Here is a 16485-nt window from a genome sequence, read left to right as displayed (position 1 = left end):
GGCGGAGCCGAGCGAAGCCGAACCGAACCCAGCCGAACACAGCCGAGTGACACCGAACCGGGGCGAGCGCAGCCGAACTTAGCCGAAGTCAACTCAGGCGCGACCACGCCCGCCCACCCGAGCACAGACGAGCCCACCCGAGCACAGACGAGCCCACCCGAGCACAGACGAGCCCACCCGAGCGTGTGCGCCGCGCGTGCCGGTGCCGGAAGGAGCCGCGGGGGCGGAGCGGGCGCAGCCGCGGGTGAGTGTCGGGGTCGGGGTCGGTGTATGTCGGTATCGGTCGGTGTCGGTGAGTGTTGGTGTCGGTATCGGTGTTGGTGCCGCCCGAGTCCCGGGGCACCTCAGGCTGGGCGGTGGGTGAACGGGGCGGGCGGCGAGGGGCCGGCGGGGAAGCCGGGCGAGCCCGCAGGACGCTGGGCCGTTCCGTGTCCCGCTGGGAGCGGCCTCCGGGCCGCGGCGGGGCCTGCCCGGGGGTCCCTGCGCGCCCGGGGAGCCGCGGCCTGCGCGGGGCTCGGGGCCGGCCGCTCCCCTCCCTTGGCTCCCGTCCCTGCTGCCGCCTCCCGGATCTTCCCCCGGCACAGCCCCGGGGCTGCTCGGGCCGCTGGCGGCGCCGGCCGGTCCGTGGGGCTGTCCCGGCGCTCGCAGCGCTGCCTCAGTGGGTGTGCGGTGGTGAGCTGTGCTAAGTAACCCCATAACCCACCGATGCCCTGCAGCTCCCCGGGCAGCCGTCTGCCACGCTGCATCGACCTGGCAGCACTTGTTTGAAGTGTTGTTATGTCTTCAGAAGTTGCTGCTCTTAAGGGTTTTGTTCCTAAGTCGGTGAATGGTGCAGCAGCCCTGAGGCGAGGATGTGCTCTGACAGCTGGGCTTTGTGAGCCAGGGCTGCCCAAACCTCTACATCAGGTGCCCTTAGGAACTCGTGTGTTGTAGTGTTGTCTTCACAGGTAAACTGCTGTCTCAAAATTGCTGTCAAAACATTATTAAAATACTTTAAGAAAGTCTATGCTTTTATCTAATTTTCTAACTATGCCTTTCTTTAGCTCTTAAAATACAGCATCCAAATGCAGTTTCAAATCAAAGAATAAACTGTGTTTTAGAATCTCACTTAATCCAATGACTTTCCTATGGTTTTTTTACTTTTGTTGCCTGTGGTAATATTTTATAATGTTATGGTGATCATGTGTGAAATTATAACTTTTGAGTTACCATGTTTCTACCCTACTTGAAAAACAAAAATACACCCTTAGCAGTAGGCTTTAAGCCATTGCTTGCAGGTTGTGGTTTCAGACTGAACTGTGGCTGAAACTGTGGTTTGGTGCTCTCAGGCTGGACTGAGATTTCTTCACTGGCTCTTGCTGCCAGTCCCCACACAGGTGCAGCACAGTGTGTTCCCAGTTCATGCAGGAGCTGTTCACTTGTGTGTTACTGGTTTCTGTTTTCTAATTGTTCCATAAAGGTGTTTAAAATGCTCTTTAAAAGCCTGATACTGTCTCTTACCTTAACTTCAGGAGTCTTCAGAAGTGAGCACTGTCCTGAGGTTTGGAAGTGATAAAAGACTAAAAGATGTTAAAGGTGTAAAAGTAGTTGGTAGCAAAAGACTGTCTTGGTCCAGCACAGCTTTTTGTTCAAAGCTTTTGCCTGTTTCAAGTGGATTATTTTTAATATTCTTGAAATAACATTAAAATAGTATCTCTGTCTCCATCATGGCTTGTGAACAGTGATTGCTGAGTCTTCATTGTTCTGCTTTTGTGGCGTTTTTAATGTGAGCCTGAAAGTTTGTGTCTGTATATATTGAACAGCCTCAGCTCTTCCCTGAATTTCCTTGCAGTGTAACAACTCTCAAACCGGAGCAGAGCCACTCCATTTTGTAATGCTTTGATTTGGCATAGCTCTGAATTATAAAGTTATTTCCTGTGTGATAAGAGTAGATTTATTATCACTATTCAAATATTACCTGTGAGCCTTTACAATTAGCTGTCCATTTTTTTCCCATTTTTAAAGTGTTTTCCTTTAACTGCTACCAGCTGATATGGAGGTTGTTCTGGGAGGATTTGGGTAGCTCTGCTTCCAGCACCACTTTTCTTACGGTGATGGAAATTGAACCAGTATTAATGCCACTTCAGCTGTGTTTGTAGAGTAATCCTGTTCTCAGATTAATCGTTTGAATCTCACCCCTTAACGTTTTTTTTTCTGTAATGCATGAAGATTGTTTTGGTTGATGTTTTTTGGAAACCTAAGTCTAGTAGATTGAACAGGTTAATACAACTGAACCCTGAAGTTATTCTCACCTCAGTAATCTGAGCACTTCTCTTACATCACACTGTTTGCCCTGATTTGCAGGTTATTTGAGTCGGTTTCCCTAAGCCCCTCAGACGCTTTTCTCGATTGGTATTTTGCTCAAGCAATAAATAAATCTGCTGACGTGTGTGTTCTGCCATGTTTGCTTATTCTTGACCTTTGATTTTTAGCCATGCAAGGGACAGTTTCAGTCATGACATTGTGTAACTGGGTGTTTATGCATTGACAAGCGTATTTGATTGGTATTCTTAAAATTGTGCCTGTTGCAGCTGCTGTGTTGTTCAGAGTAATGTAGACATGGTTAAAGGTTTATGGGTTTGCTGTGGCGAAACCAAGACACCTGGTGCTTTGTCATCTGAACAGATTTTGATCCAATGCAAGCAAAGGTCATTTAAATATCCACTCCTCTTTCCACATTATCTCTCTATGATGTACCTGCTGTTGCATAGCAAAGAAACTCTGTCATGAGTTGCTATGATGAATTTCTGGGCTGGTTCAGACCTGTATTTTGACTCCTGTGTGCTGTACTCTAGTCTCAGAGCTACCCTGAAGTCTTCTTGTGATGCCCCAAGGCAGCCCTGCAGCTTCTAAATAAGTGTGGTGAGAACCTGTAGCAGTGTGGATGCATCTGCCAGCTGTGTTTAGCAGTGTAGCCCAGTTTTTCCAGGGTAGTCAGACTCCAGTGTCTGCAGTGGTCATGTATTCCAGTAGGAATTAGCTGGCTAAAGGCTCCTAAGGATGTTGCCCTTTAGTCTCCAAGAGAACTAAAATGCTCACAGTTCACTGTATCAAACTGGTGCTTTCAGTGTGATTTAGAGCACAAGTTTGATGAGGAGCAGCTGAGGGAGCTGGGGAGGCTCATCCTGGAGAAAGGAGGCTCAGGGGGAAACCTCATCACTCTCTACAACTCCCTGACAGGTTGTAGCCAGGTTGGGGTTGGTGTTTGCTCTCCAGTGACAAGACAAGAGGAAACAGCGTCAAGTTGTGCCAGCAAAGATTCAGATTACATATTAGGAAAAATTTCTTCACTGAAGGGTGGCCAAGCCCTGACACAGGCTGCCCAAGGCAGTGGTGGGTTCACCATCTCTGGAAGCACTCAGAAGTCCTGAAAATGTGGCCCTGGGGACTTGGTTTAAGTGTTGAGCATGGGGGTGCTGGGCTAACAGTTGGACTCAATGGTCTTAGAGGTCTTTTTCCATCTCAATGATTCTATGATTATCCTCACTTTAGATAATGAGGAAATTAAGATGAAAGCTAGGAAATTAATCACTCATGGCTACACAATGAACCTAGTATGGGCTCTCAGCTCAGCCTTCTGTTATTGAATCCAAGCTGAAGGAATTCAGTGGGGAAATACAGGAGTCTGATGGATTTTTTTAAGCAAGACTTTTGCATTTTTACGTTTGAATTGTAGCAGCCTGTGTTGGGCAATACAGGAGGTTACTGTCTTTGGAGGGTAATTCCAGTGCTTTGTGCTAGGTAATTGTTTTCCATAACAAGCCAAAGAGACAGGTTCTATGTGGACAAGGATTTATTTGGTATCAAACTTCTCTAGATTCAACTCTGCAAAATTTCTTTGCTTCTTTCTGTCTCCACTTAGAACCCCAGCAGCTCCCGGGGTGGCTGGAGCACTAAATCTGCACTGATATCCCTCTAGTGCCCTCTCTGAAGTGCCACCTTTCCCCAGTTGAAAAGTGAAAATCCTGTTTAAAATCTTCAATAGATCATCACATACCTTCAACAAATTGTATTTTGGATAAAATTATTTTTACTTCTTGCAAAGACTTCAGTCTTTAGTGTTCAGACAGTGTACAGACTTCAGTCTGTAGTGTTTTCAGTGCTGTTTTCCCGAGAGAGGGGATAATCTTTGCTGTTGTTCTTTAACAGGTCTATGATACAGTTTACCAAAACTATTTTTTTTAAACATAGGATTTTAAATTATTTTTGTTACCTATAAATATTTTACAATGCTTAATATGCTGTTCTGACAGAAGTTAAGTGCATTATGTTTTCTCTTTATTTCAGACTGTAAGATTCAGATATGTTCCTATTTGATTGGATTTACAGTGGTTTCAGTAGTGTATTGCAGTTTTTAGGTAAGTCATTATTGTTTGGGGCTTTTCCTTTCTGTTATTCTTGTGTAAAATATCTGTTCACCTCTGTTATCTTCAAATAAGACTGCTGGGTAAATAATAATATTTGGTTTGGTGTACATTCAGTAACACTCAAACAAGTTTCACTTACAAATACTGAGCATTTCCAGAGTGTGCTCTCCACTCCATCTTACATTAATCCTTCTTGAAAAAAATTATATTTTATGTCATGATCACAATAGGTTGGACTTTTCTAATCATACTACATTTAAACTGGTGTAATTCAGTTGGCCTTTATGGGTCTTCTCCTGATTTTTCTCTGCTGTAAAGATCTGAACTCAGTTATTTTAATTCACTGCTTTTGCGCATGAGGATATAATTTCAGAATCCGAATAGGAGGGACTGTCTGCAAAAAATTAGTGTCAGATATTGAAACCCTTTCTCATGTTCAGCAGCGTATTTTTCTGTGATTTTTTTTGTTCTGTGCCACAGAAAGTAATGTGAAACTTCACTGGCATCTACTCAAGAGCCTCAGAAAATTATTCCCTGTTCAAAAAGTCTGCAATCCATGTCAGTTCAAGGTGAAAAAAAACCCACAACCATGAGGAATATTAATGATAGGATACAATTAATTTTAGGATACTAAGAATGTGATCTACAACTTCTGATCCTTAGGTAAAAGTTTCAATTTTCAAGTTCAAAGGATTTTATTGAAGTGGTAAAAAAAGCATTTGAGGCTAAGAAGTCATAGCAAGCTGTGCCACCTACCTTTTATCAGTTGAAAGTTTAAAGTTTTGCACTGAAGCCAGACCCTTGGCCTGCTATCAAAATGTTAGCCAGTGAAATTTTAACTAAGTTGACTAATCTTTATCTCTTCTTCCTTAGCTGCACAGTGATTACTGCACACTGGCCTGCTCTTCCATTTCTGTGCAAGCAAAAGCTAATTCTGCTGAAAAATAGAGGAGCTTGAAGAAGCTCCCTCTTTTATGTCCCTCTTTTTCTAAAAGAAACACTTTCTCTTTGCATTTTCAGTTAGAGTTGAAGAAGGCAGATAATAACATTTGGGAAACTGCCCACAGTTCCCTGTGCTGTCCTGTCAGAGGACTAATGGGATCACTTTAGGAAGAATTTTGCACAAGTGTACTTCTGGAAAGCACAGAAACATTTTTTAATTTGTATGTAGATATGAAAACTCAGGATTTGGTGTAGCCAGCAGCTGAAGTATGGCTGCCTTTTAGTCTTGTGTTTCTGTGAAAGACATCTGGGAAGCTTGAAATGTTGTGCAACCAACAGCATCTGACTGGGAAGCAGACTCCTCGATCTGCAGGCTGAGAGTAGGAGAAATATTATTGTTTTCCTACAGGTTAATAGAGTTTTGTTTAACTCATAAGGTGAGTGTGAACTGGAGTTTCTCCTGTGATGTAAGTTAGTATATGAAAATGTTTGTCCACTTCTTTCTCTGTAAACTTTCTCCTCCACTCAGTAGTTTAATAGTTAGTATGTATATGGGCATGTGAGGTGAGTTTGGGAGGTAAGAGTTGTATTTGGAAGAACTGAAGACACTCTGCAGGACCTGGAGTAATAAAGATCATTGATGAAATAAGATGAGGAATAGGAGTTCCTGCAAGTTACAAAACATGTCCAGCTGGAATGTGATCCCTGAGATGAGTTGAAAGGCAGAGGAAGAGGTGAGCAAACAGCAGTGGTGTAAAGGTCTGCCGGGCAGAGGCACCTCTGCCCCTGGAATGCTGCAGCATCAGTGGGGCTGGCTGAACATCCCAACACACACGAGGGTAGCACATTACAGGAGATAGGGTTTTTTTTTCAGTACAGAACAGGATTGATTTTTTTGTTTTTAAATTACTTTATCTTAATGTTTTACTTTGGATATCAATAAGTTTGAAGCAGTGAAAACTAATTCTGGCAGAGGATACAGTGTTGACAAGTTGTAAGAGAATTGCCCTTTGATAATCTCCAATTTAAGAAAATATGGTGTTCGTGTTTTAAACATCTTTCCTTTCCTTCACAGCAACTGTTGCATTTTTGGGGTTACAAGTGGAGGGGGAGAAGAAGGGCAGAAGACATTTTTATAAAGATGACAGCCAATGAGAATAAAATTTCTTATTCCCGTTAGGAAAGCATTGTCACATAGGACAAAGTGTGTCAGAAGTGTACTGACAATGCCATTCAGGATGTAACCAACAGTTTTCCTGGGGGTGTGGGTGAAAGTTACTTTTTGTCCAGATAATATGTTAACCAATATTAAAGAATTTATACACAAATTATGATTATTGACGTTGAATCCAATTTCTCTATATTATTGTGATTGAGGTCTGAATTTTCTTTTTTGTCTCAGGCGAGTGTTTTGCTGTAATTGGAGGTAGGTGCACAGAGTTCAGGTTCAGAATGGTCCATGGTCCAGAGCCTGCTGTTAGTGCTGTGCCCACCTCTTCACCACCTGTGAGCAGAACTGTCCTTTTGCTGGGCCAGAGTAAACTACACTGGTAGTATTTAGTCCTGTTGTGTCATGCTTTTCCTAAGATAATAGGATGCATTTCCATGCTTGACACATTCACACCAATTTGTGTTTCTCCTGCCAAGCATCCTGTAAGCTGCATGTTACCTGGTGCAGCAGGCTTGTGGTAGGTGAGAATTCATTTGTACAACATGGATGAAGGGCACTGATAAAGGTGTGGTGGAGTTTACCTGGTCTGTATTTTGTACTGTGACTGTAACACTTTGTTCCTAGGAGTGAAATCATCTCTAGTGCTAAAAATGAGCTCCTGCTGGTTGAACTAATTAATCACTAGGTCCTTTTTTGTTCTAGGACTGTACAAGAAATCAGGCAAACTAGTGTTTCTTGGGCTGGACAATGCTGGAAAAACTACACTGCTGCACATGCTCAAAGATGACAGATTGGGACAACATGTGCCCACGTTACACCCCAGTAAGTTAACAGTGCTGTTCCTTAGCTAGAAAGCATTTGAAGGATTGCAAGAAAAGCAGGGTCTGATTATTCCAGATTTGATTATAAGACCACCAGTGTAACTGGGGAGATACAAAGGGATTTTTGGGATTGCAATCCATGGATAGTTCAAGTAATCTTAAAAAACAATGTGTGTAGGATAGTTCAGAGTGCTATATTGAAAATTAAGAGGTGAATAACAAGCAGAACAATTAAGTGGAGTTTGTACTATAGAAGCTGAAAGAAATAGGGGCTTGCCATTTTTGGGAACAGCTTTTCTGTATAATTAGAAAATCAGTGTTTGTGTCACAGAGGTTGTTGTGTAATTGTTATCCTGGTAACCTTGCAGGAGAAAAAGTTCAACACAGGTTGAAAATGTGGATTGAGGAAGTCTAGTAAGTTCAACAGTAATTTGAACTTTCTAGTAAGCTGAACAGTATTGAAAACAAAATGCCAAATGCAAAATCTTTTTTGCAAATCAGATGTCAGAGCCAACTGTTACTTGTGTAATATGTAGGGATAAATAATGTAGGAATACTTTGCTCTTCTTAGCATTGTAGTTATTTCACACATGCTTTAATGGTTAATAATATTTTGGTGATATATGTATGTGCCACTGATTTTGAGAGAATGTATTATTCTCTTGTTCTTCTTGAATAAAAGAATACTGGAAAGAACCAAAAGAAAGTAAAATCTATGTGCTAGAAGGCCAGACTTTTCCAAAGCACTGCATAATCTTCACCTAGAACATAATTTTGTGTATTTCCAGCTTCAGAAGAGCTGACAATTGCTGGTATGACTTTCACTACCTTTGATCTGGGTGGACATGCTCAAGGTAAGAGTGTCTATTGACTCACTTAAGCTCACTGAACTGGGCTGGAGTTGGCTTCCAATCAAAAACACAGCCCTGTTGCAGAGACTGACTTCCCAAACTCTTCTGTGACAGCATTAAAGACATTGGCTGCTCTTTTGCCCATCTCCACTATTTATCACAAATCATAAATATGATTTAGCAAGAGCTGCATAGAGGAGAAAATTATGACTAATACTGTGATGAGGAGTTCTGTACTTTGAATTCCTTGCATTTACCTTCAAACTTATCTTTGTTAACGTAATTCTTGGGGAAACCAAAACCATTTCCACACATCAGCATTCATGCGGGATAGAACAGTAATAGCATTAGAGCAAATTATAATTTTGTTCTGTTATTTCAGGCTTTGTAAAACATGAAATTGCATTCCAAAGACTGGCAACATAAGCTAAGAATTAAAAAAAATCAAATTAATTAACCCACACACACCTGTTACTTCTTAATTACTAATGTGCATTGCTCTGTATTTGGGGATAATTTACTTTTGTTTTTATTTCTTATTTTCCCTGTAGCTCGCAGAGTGTGGAAAAACTACCTGCCTGCAATTAATGGTGTTGTGTTCTTGGTGGACTGTGCAGATCACGAAAGATTGCTTGAATCAAAAGAAGAACTTGATGTAAGTTTAAATAAGCTTTTGAAAGTTTGAACTTCTAAGAACTAAGCTCAAATACCCAACAGACCTCTGCAAATGAGTAGTAGTGATTTGACCTTCTGTATTTTGAATTAATCAGCCCTCCTTTCTCCATACCTTTGCAGTCACTAATGACAGATGAAACTATTGCTAATGTGCCTATCCTAATTCTTGGTAACAAGATTGACAGACCTGAAGCCATCAGTGAAGAGAGATTACGAGAAACGTTTGGTCTCTATGGCCAGACAACAGGAAAGGTATTGTTTTTCTGTCCCTTTTTTTTTTTGGGAGTTTTTTTGCTTAGGCAGTTAGTCTGTCTTACGTGTGTGTTGACTCTGGTTTGCTCCAGCTATACAAAATACATGTTTTTCTAATTTATAAAGTACTTAGTACATAATAACAGTTTATAGAATGAATCCCAGAGTCTCTTTGTGTGTGTGTTAAATGTATGTCGACTACAACTTTTACGTCATATAATGCCACATTTTTTCAGAGAAAATGTATTTGTATCTGGAATAATTTTTAGTACTTCAACTTTCTTATGCACTACTTTTAAACAGTTTTCAGAGGGTATAGTTGTAGAGTGAATTATGAGAAAAAACTGAATAGAATCTTTCTCATTTCAAGTGCAAGCTTTAATAGTTTTCTACCTAACATATTTGCCTAAAGCTTAGAGATAAATTTACACCATTGTAGAAATCTAAGTTTGTAGGTTGTGGGGAGGAATCAGTAGCATCAGTAGCAACAAGGCAGATTTCTAGTAAGGATCTTTGTGATATTTCAGCTCCTCTTAATGTGAAGTTAATACAGTGCTCTGTTTGTCAGCATTAGAAATGGTGTTTGATGTCCTTGGCCCTTGGAAAGAAACCTCCCTGCAGCTGACAGTCATTCCACTGTGGCTTCCAATCACAGCTCCCATTAGCTGACCAGCTCTGCTGAGGGCACCTGCCTTGCAATTCCTCTTTGCTTATTCACTCTTAGGTGCCTCCCTTTAAGTTCAGTGCCAGTCGTAGTTTAGGTTAGGCAGGAACAAATAAAACTTTACTTTCTTGTTTGTTGGATTTTGTCCTCTGGTTTTTTGGTCTTTACATCACATGTATTTGATGAAGCATGGACACCAGTGTGAATCTCCAGTTGAACAGCAGCTTTATTGCACTATGCTGATTTTGGCAAGCGAGCACATGGCACTCTTGCTTTGGTCAATCCTAAAATTTGTAGCAAATGGTGTTTTTATCTGGTTGGAAAACTGTGGCAAACAGAGCGGGCAACTGTGACTGAACACCAAATATAAGCTCTAAAATTCTCTTTGCATGTTTGCTGTTCCATTCTGGTTTCATGTGACTCCCCCTCTCCAGTGTGGATGCACATGAGGACATGCACAGTGTTCTTGTACACAAGTTGCTGAGATTAAGGTCCCATGTTCTGGTCTCTGGAGGTGTCAGGCCCAGAGAAGCTGGGGATGCCCCATTCCTGAAGTGTTTTCATGCCAGTTTGGACAGGGCTTCGGGCAACCTGGTCTAATGGAAGGGGTTTGGAATGAGATGAGCTTTAAGGCCTCTTCCAACCCAACCCATTCTATGATTTTAGATTCATTTATTTTCCAAAATTCCAGTGTCAAACACAAGTTAAATAGGGGCATTCCATAGAAGTAAATCTCAATATGAAATAGATGTTGTTTCTAAGGGAACTGTAAGGGCATGTTTGTATCTCTCTGCAGGGCAGCACACCACTGAAGGAGCTGAATGCCAGGCCCCTGGAGGTGTTCATGTGCAGCGTGCTGAAGAGACAAGGCTATGGGGAGGGGTTCCGCTGGATGGCCCAGTACATCAACTGATCCCTGCCAAAATCTCAGCAGCACATCCTGGCCCGGGTCTCAGTGTTGTCTGCTCCTTATTTGATCCCTCAGTGTACGTAACTTGAATTCATTTGACTGTTCAATTTTAAAAATACACATTTTTAGCTAATTATATCATTGATGCTAAATTGTAAGTGTGAGGATTGCAAAATTATTTCAAGCAAGTTTGTAAGTTTAAATACCACAACCTGTGAGCTTTCTAATCCCATGCAACATCCTTTTGCAGCTTTTAATTTAATGAGTCTCCAGCACCATTTTTGGTCAGAGCAACTTTCCAGTACAGTATGTTTGAATGCACTTTTTAACAGCTGAAAACGATGAACATGTGAAAAATATTTAATGCTTATGTTAAATTTTTTATGTACTTTTTTGAAACTGGTTTTATAACTTTAGAGTATATAACCATCTTTCAAGGAATAATAAATTAGCTGATGGATAATTGCATGATGCCTTACATTTTTCAATAATACACTTTCTTATGCAACGTCATGCAATAAATTTAAATCCAGTTTTTGGCATCTGTAATGGGAAATGTTTCATTTTAATGTGTCTTAACTAGTGAGGCTGATCTGAATATGTGGGATATTTTCCTGAAACATAAGCAGTCTACAAAATTGTTTCACTGTAGATTAGAGTGAGGTGGGTTTTTCAGACTACTAAATTATATTTGTTTTAGGATTTTCCATAGTAAAGGAGAAACCTACTGTGATGCCCTTATAATTACCACAAATACAAAAAATCTAAATGAGTTGTGCCAAAGTAAATCTTGAACTAATGACAAAAGTGGTCTTAATCTACTGGTCTCTTGAATTAAACCCCTGATGTAACGCAAGAAATACAGTTTCTTTCTGAAGAAATAAGAATGCCACAGCACTAAATATCCCATTTCCAATTTCATTCATTTTTGGGTCTACCAGAAGATTTGCTCATGAAATTTCCAGGAAAAAAAAAGTTTTGCCATTGCTGCTTTTGCAAGTTTACCAGATCACACTCATTGGCCAGTTTTATTTTCAGGACAGGATGGGTTCTTTTACGTGGTTTTGCCCTGAAACCTGGCCAGGGTGGCAGCTGCTGGCTGCCTAGGGCACTTATTTGTGGGGTAAAATTCAGTCCCTCTTTTCCAGTTTCTGACTGCTTTCCCTGCCTTTGACTGTTAATTCTGCAAGGAGAAAAGCAGGTTATCTTTGAAGAAAGGGTGTTGCAGCACATTTTATTGATGCTGGCTGGGAGCTGTGGTGGGTGCTTTCTTGTGCTGGGCAAGTTTTACTCCTAATTTGTTAAATGAATGTTCAGCCCTTCAGCCCTGGAATCACGATTTCACTATGATGGGTTTGAGTTTCACTGTGTAGTTTGTTTTGTCCTTGCACAAATACAAACTGCTGTAAGATGTACTGAATCCCTTTTACTTCATGTTTTATATCTTCTCCAAAATACTTTAGGCCTTATGTTACCAATATTCATGGCAGCAAATGTATTTCTGACTGGTTTGATTTCACAAATGACTTTTTTCTGACCTCTGGGCTTGAAGCTCAGATCTAAAGGCTGTAGGCACAAAGCAAATAAATGAGACTTACTCCTTGCCTGAACCTGAACTGGTATGATTGAATATTGATGATCAGTTCCCCACAGTCCTAGACTGTGCATCTGAATAATTCAGACTCTAACTAATATAAATTGTAAATGAAGTTTATTACTGCAGAATCACATGCAAAACATTAAGCCCAGTTTGTGTGTGGTGCAGTTCAGTGTGAGGGCATTGGAGGGCTTTTCCAAACGACCAACATAGAGAATTCTGCATTTAAACTCATGCTCAGCTGTAGAGTGGTGTCTCTGCTGCATAAATCCAAACTGGAGGCAAGAAGTGGCCTCTCACCACTGTGTGGACAGTGTGTCTCTTTACTACCTACAGCCAGTATGTAGGGGGATGTGCCTCTTGGTTTTTTCTCTAGCTTTTTCTGATGATGGTTATAATGCAGAGAACCACAGCTAAGTCACTATATGGTGTAAATATTAGAAGTACTATTTGCAGAGTCACATTGTGGTGTTGATGTGAGAGATTTGGGACTGTGTTGCCCATGCTTATGGAAATGAAGCTGGAAGTGGAGATGTTCTGCTGCACTTCCACAGGCTGAGCTATTGCATGGGCTTGGAGGGGTCCTCTTCACCTGCTCTTCCAACCAACTGTGAACAGCAGCACTAAAGAAAGGGGTAATCCTATGGAAAATTAAAAGGAAGGGAGGTGATGGTGCTTAAAAGTGTGTGTTAAGAATAGATCCCAGTGTTGTGGAAACACTCTTGATTCCTGGTTCCTGCTCTGGGATCGTGGCTGAAATGTTATTGTAGTAAGGGCATGAAGAAACCTGGACCTTGTGTTATCCATCTGGGTATGTTGTTGGAATAGGTGATCAATGCTCAGTGAAATACATAAATAATCTTGCTCTATTTCATTTCATTCAGCAGAGGAAGGACCTTTCTTCTGTAGTTTACATATTGTTGTGCACATGAATGTGAATGAGTGTTGTGTGTCTTTGTGTGAAGACTTTATTAATAGACAAATATACTGAGGAGAATTTTCCTGGTGGTTCTTATCCCCACCCCCTCCATATCCCCCTGGCCATTTATTTCTATTTTATTCCTATGATTGTGGCCAGTCTTTCTTCAAAAAAAGTAGTGTTCACATTTGGGTCTGACTTATATGATATTTTTTTTTTTGCACTCTTGACTATGCAGATTTTAATTGAACATCACTTTAAAGAATGTGAAAAAGAAAACTCATTAATAAAGATGTTATTTATGAATTGTCTCATTTTGTTTTTGCATTGCAACAGTTCCTTAAGAGAAATGAATGCAGATTTCTAAGATCCTAATAACTACTTCTGGCAGTGGCCTGTATTTCATGGCAGTGACCCCATTTACTAGCGTCTCTGGGTTGAATAAGATTTATTTTGCTTGGATGTAATTAAAATTGGGGTCTAGTATGTATTGTATAACTGAGAGGTGACTGCTGTACTTTAGTCTTAGTTTAATACATTTTTCAGAAACAATTATTGGCATTGGAGATGGGACAGCTCTCCAAGCTTTCTCATTTATTTTCTGCCAGATCAGGATTATTTCTGTGTTCAGGTCCTGACTACGATGTGCCAAAGGTGACCTGTGGCATTCACTGGAGTACAGTACCTGCATGCATGGGAGCTTTATTGTATTTTGATAATTGGATCTGAGCATCAAATAGAACATTTGGCATTCACTTATTTATAATAACGTCAGTTCAGAAAAATGATGGAGGTGGTCTCCAATCCCAGTGAATTCACAGGTCTGCTGGAGGTCAAATTGTTCTTCTCTTGTTTGTCCTGTCAACGTATTTGGTTGTTACCAACCAAAGTCCAGTGTTTCTGTTGACTACAACGTGCTCACATTTAGGTCACACTATTGTTAGTTGTGGACTGAGGAGTTACATTTGAGCCCCATCCACTGGGGTCAGTGGGGACGTGTAACTTCTTGCACTTGGACAAACCACTCTTTGCACTGGTGTTTCTGTTCTGAAATGTGAGTGCGCTAAATGTTGAAAATCGTAATTTATATAATAAACTGCAGAAGAAAAGCTAAACATGAATGTGTTCTTTAACATGTTGTCGATGCATTTGTCATTATGTTGTCCCATCTTATGTTGGAAATACAAGTGTTGGGAATAGAAAATAAAATTCTGCTTGAAATTTGAAGGAGTTTTAAACAGGTAGTTCTTGACATATTATCAAAATCAGGAAAAAAGCATGCTCAGTATATGGTCTAGGAGTGCATTTAGGTTTTCTTGGGTGGGTATAGTCATAGTTCTGTCTCATTTTTTGCTCAACTTCATGGGTGTATGGAAAAAAAATCCTCTATCTGGAAAACTCTTTGAACATGAAAAAAAACAGCCTTTCCTTTGTTGCAGTTCTAAAATAAGATGGAAAGAGATGATCTTAGAGGTGACTGATACTTCCTTAGAATCCAGCTGTGCTCTAGGATTGGCCCTGTTGGTGGGACTATGGAGTGGGGGTTGCCACTGAGTTGAAACTTATCAAACTGAGTGTAGCCCACAGGAGAGTGTTAACCTACTGTTAGAGAACTGTTTTCCAAGCCTAAAAATACATTCTCCTTAGGTTACATTTTTCAAATTATTTTGTGTCTGCTTTTCAATTACAATTAGAAACTTGATGAGCAAGTATGATAAAATAATAATTTAAAAATATATCCCTTGTTTTTCTTATGACCCTATTTCTTCTTGCACATGTTGCACCATAGTAAGAAATTGTGCAGTAATATTTTGGAGCTGTTGATTCTTTTCATTTCTCAGAGCTTTCAATGTACTAATGCTGCCTCATCATCCTTGTGAGTGGAAGGGCTCTTGTCCTTGGTTTGCCTCTGGTGACAGGGGTGGCTGGAGGGATGGGGTCATGCTTGCTCTCTGCCTGAACAAGAAGAGCTCTCCCAGCAGCCTCGAAGGAAGAGGTGCCTCCTGAACGTAGGCAGCATTTGCCCATGACTGCAACAGGATGAGAGAAGCCTCCCTCACACAGAAGATACTGGAGATATCTCACATTGTGTAAATTAGTGGCACACTGGCTGCTGTCCCAGATGTTCACAGCACAACAGCCACTCGGGTGTGTGCCACTCCTTGTGTTGCACCCAACCATGACAAGATTCAGTAAAATACAAGGTCAAAGAGCAGCAGAAAAACTTGCAATGTGTACACTACAAAGCTTGGATCTATTTAAAATTTCTGATTCTCCTTCCTAAATCTAAATAAACATTTTCATGAAGGAGAACGTAAAGGCATGCTTTCACTATCGGGTCCACTTGCCTGTTTTTGGCACAGGCAAGTAAGAATTTATATAGTTTGGTTAGGTTTTCCCCCCACAAACTAGTACCTCACTGTCAGAGTGCTTCGATGAGCTTGGGGCAGGGATGAGCTGCTGGAGATCTGATTTTGGCCACTTGGTGATATTTGAGTACCCACCCGGGGGAGGTGGAGGGGCCCTGGGGACAAGGGCTGAGGTGTCACAGGGGGCTGGGCTGGGACCGGCACTGCAGCAGCTCAGCTTCTGTAGCACACAGGGGTTTTGAGCAAAGGGATTTGGTTTTCAGTGTGAATGTGGATCTTGAAAGGAAGGGCAGAACCTAGGTTCGAGTTTGTTTAGATTTTGGTGAGAGCTAAAAGCTTTGCTAGTGGGCATTGAGCAGGCTGGAGGAGGGGTCAGTGTTGGGGACATGGGGCAGGGGCTGCCCTGCAGGTCGTTGTGAACATCTCTAGGAAATATTTGACCAAGTTCTCTCTGTAATGGAGGAAGGGAAGAATTAGTTGGGTTGAAACATGTCCTTTTGCCAGTGAGGTAGAAGGGAGAGCAATTACAGACAGGGCTCCTAATGCTGCCCTGCCACAGCTCGTGTGTGGGCTGACTGCAGGGCGGGTGTTTGGGAAAGCAAAAGGGAGAGAGAACTTAGGGAGTGATAGAAGCTGTATTTCAGTCAGTCTGTGCACGCTGTGGGGATTCCAGCATTTGCCAGGTTATTTCAAAATTACCCAGTATCCTAGAATTAAGCTGGGGTTTGCTAAGTCTCTGAAAACTGCTGCTTCTTGGACCATTGATCCCTAAAAATAAAGCTGAGGTCATGTGTTTAATGCACTTGACTTATGACCAGATAAAAGCACGAGCAGCAAAAATTAAACCTTAAGTTCTCTCATGGCCCATTGACACTCGGATGAATTTTGAGTTCACCCAAGCTCTGGGT

General features: G+C 41.3%; 1 protein-coding gene across 5 annotated transcripts; it reads left to right on the top strand.

Moving 5' to 3' along the window:
• Positions 1-9: 9 nt before the first annotated feature.
• SAR1B (secretion associated Ras related GTPase 1B) lies at positions 10-14323 on the top strand. Of its 5 annotated transcripts, none has more exons than XM_085591264.1 (7): positions 10-244; positions 4327-4397; positions 7222-7341; positions 8129-8194; positions 8743-8846; positions 8987-9118; positions 10584-14323. In XM_085591264.1, the coding sequence occupies exons 2-7, from the start codon at positions 4343-4345 to the stop codon at positions 10779-10781; spliced, it is 675 nt and encodes a 224-aa protein (XP_085447390.1). In that variant the 5' UTR covers positions 10-244; positions 4327-4342; the 3' UTR covers positions 10782-14323. The 5 variants fall into 5 exon arrangements, with proteins under 5 accessions (XP_085447390.1, XP_021405097.1, XP_021405098.1 ...); XM_021549422.3 differs by having other exon boundaries at positions 10579-14323; XM_021549423.3 differs by having other exon boundaries at positions 10-292; positions 10579-14323.
• Positions 14324-16485: the final 2162 nt, after the last annotated feature.

Source organism: Lonchura striata, chromosome 13, assembly GCF_050655825.1.
Source record: "Lonchura striata isolate lonStrDom1 chromosome 13, ASM5065582v1, whole genome shotgun sequence".
In the NCBI taxonomy this organism is placed as follows: Eukaryota; Metazoa; Chordata; class Aves; order Passeriformes; family Estrildidae; genus Lonchura; species Lonchura striata.
The sequence above is the reverse complement of the archived record's forward strand: the minus strand, read 5'-3'. Positions and strand labels throughout refer to the sequence as shown.

What these genes read in the sequence shown, in the direction of transcription:
- SAR1B (XM_085591264.1), top strand. Translation starts at nt 4,343, where the DNA reads ATGTTCCTATTTGATTGGATTTACAGTGGTTTCAGTAGTGTATTGCAG. An exon ending in TAGTGTATTGCAGTTTTTAG is followed by an intron (nt 4,398 to 7,221) that starts GTAAGTCATTAT and finishes TTTTTGTTCTAG; the next exon opens with GACTGTACAAGAAATCAGGC. An exon ending in TCTGGGTGGACATGCTCAAG is followed by an intron (nt 8,195 to 8,742) that starts GTAAGAGTGTCT and finishes TTTTCCCTGTAG; the next exon opens with CTCGCAGAGTGTGGAAAAAC.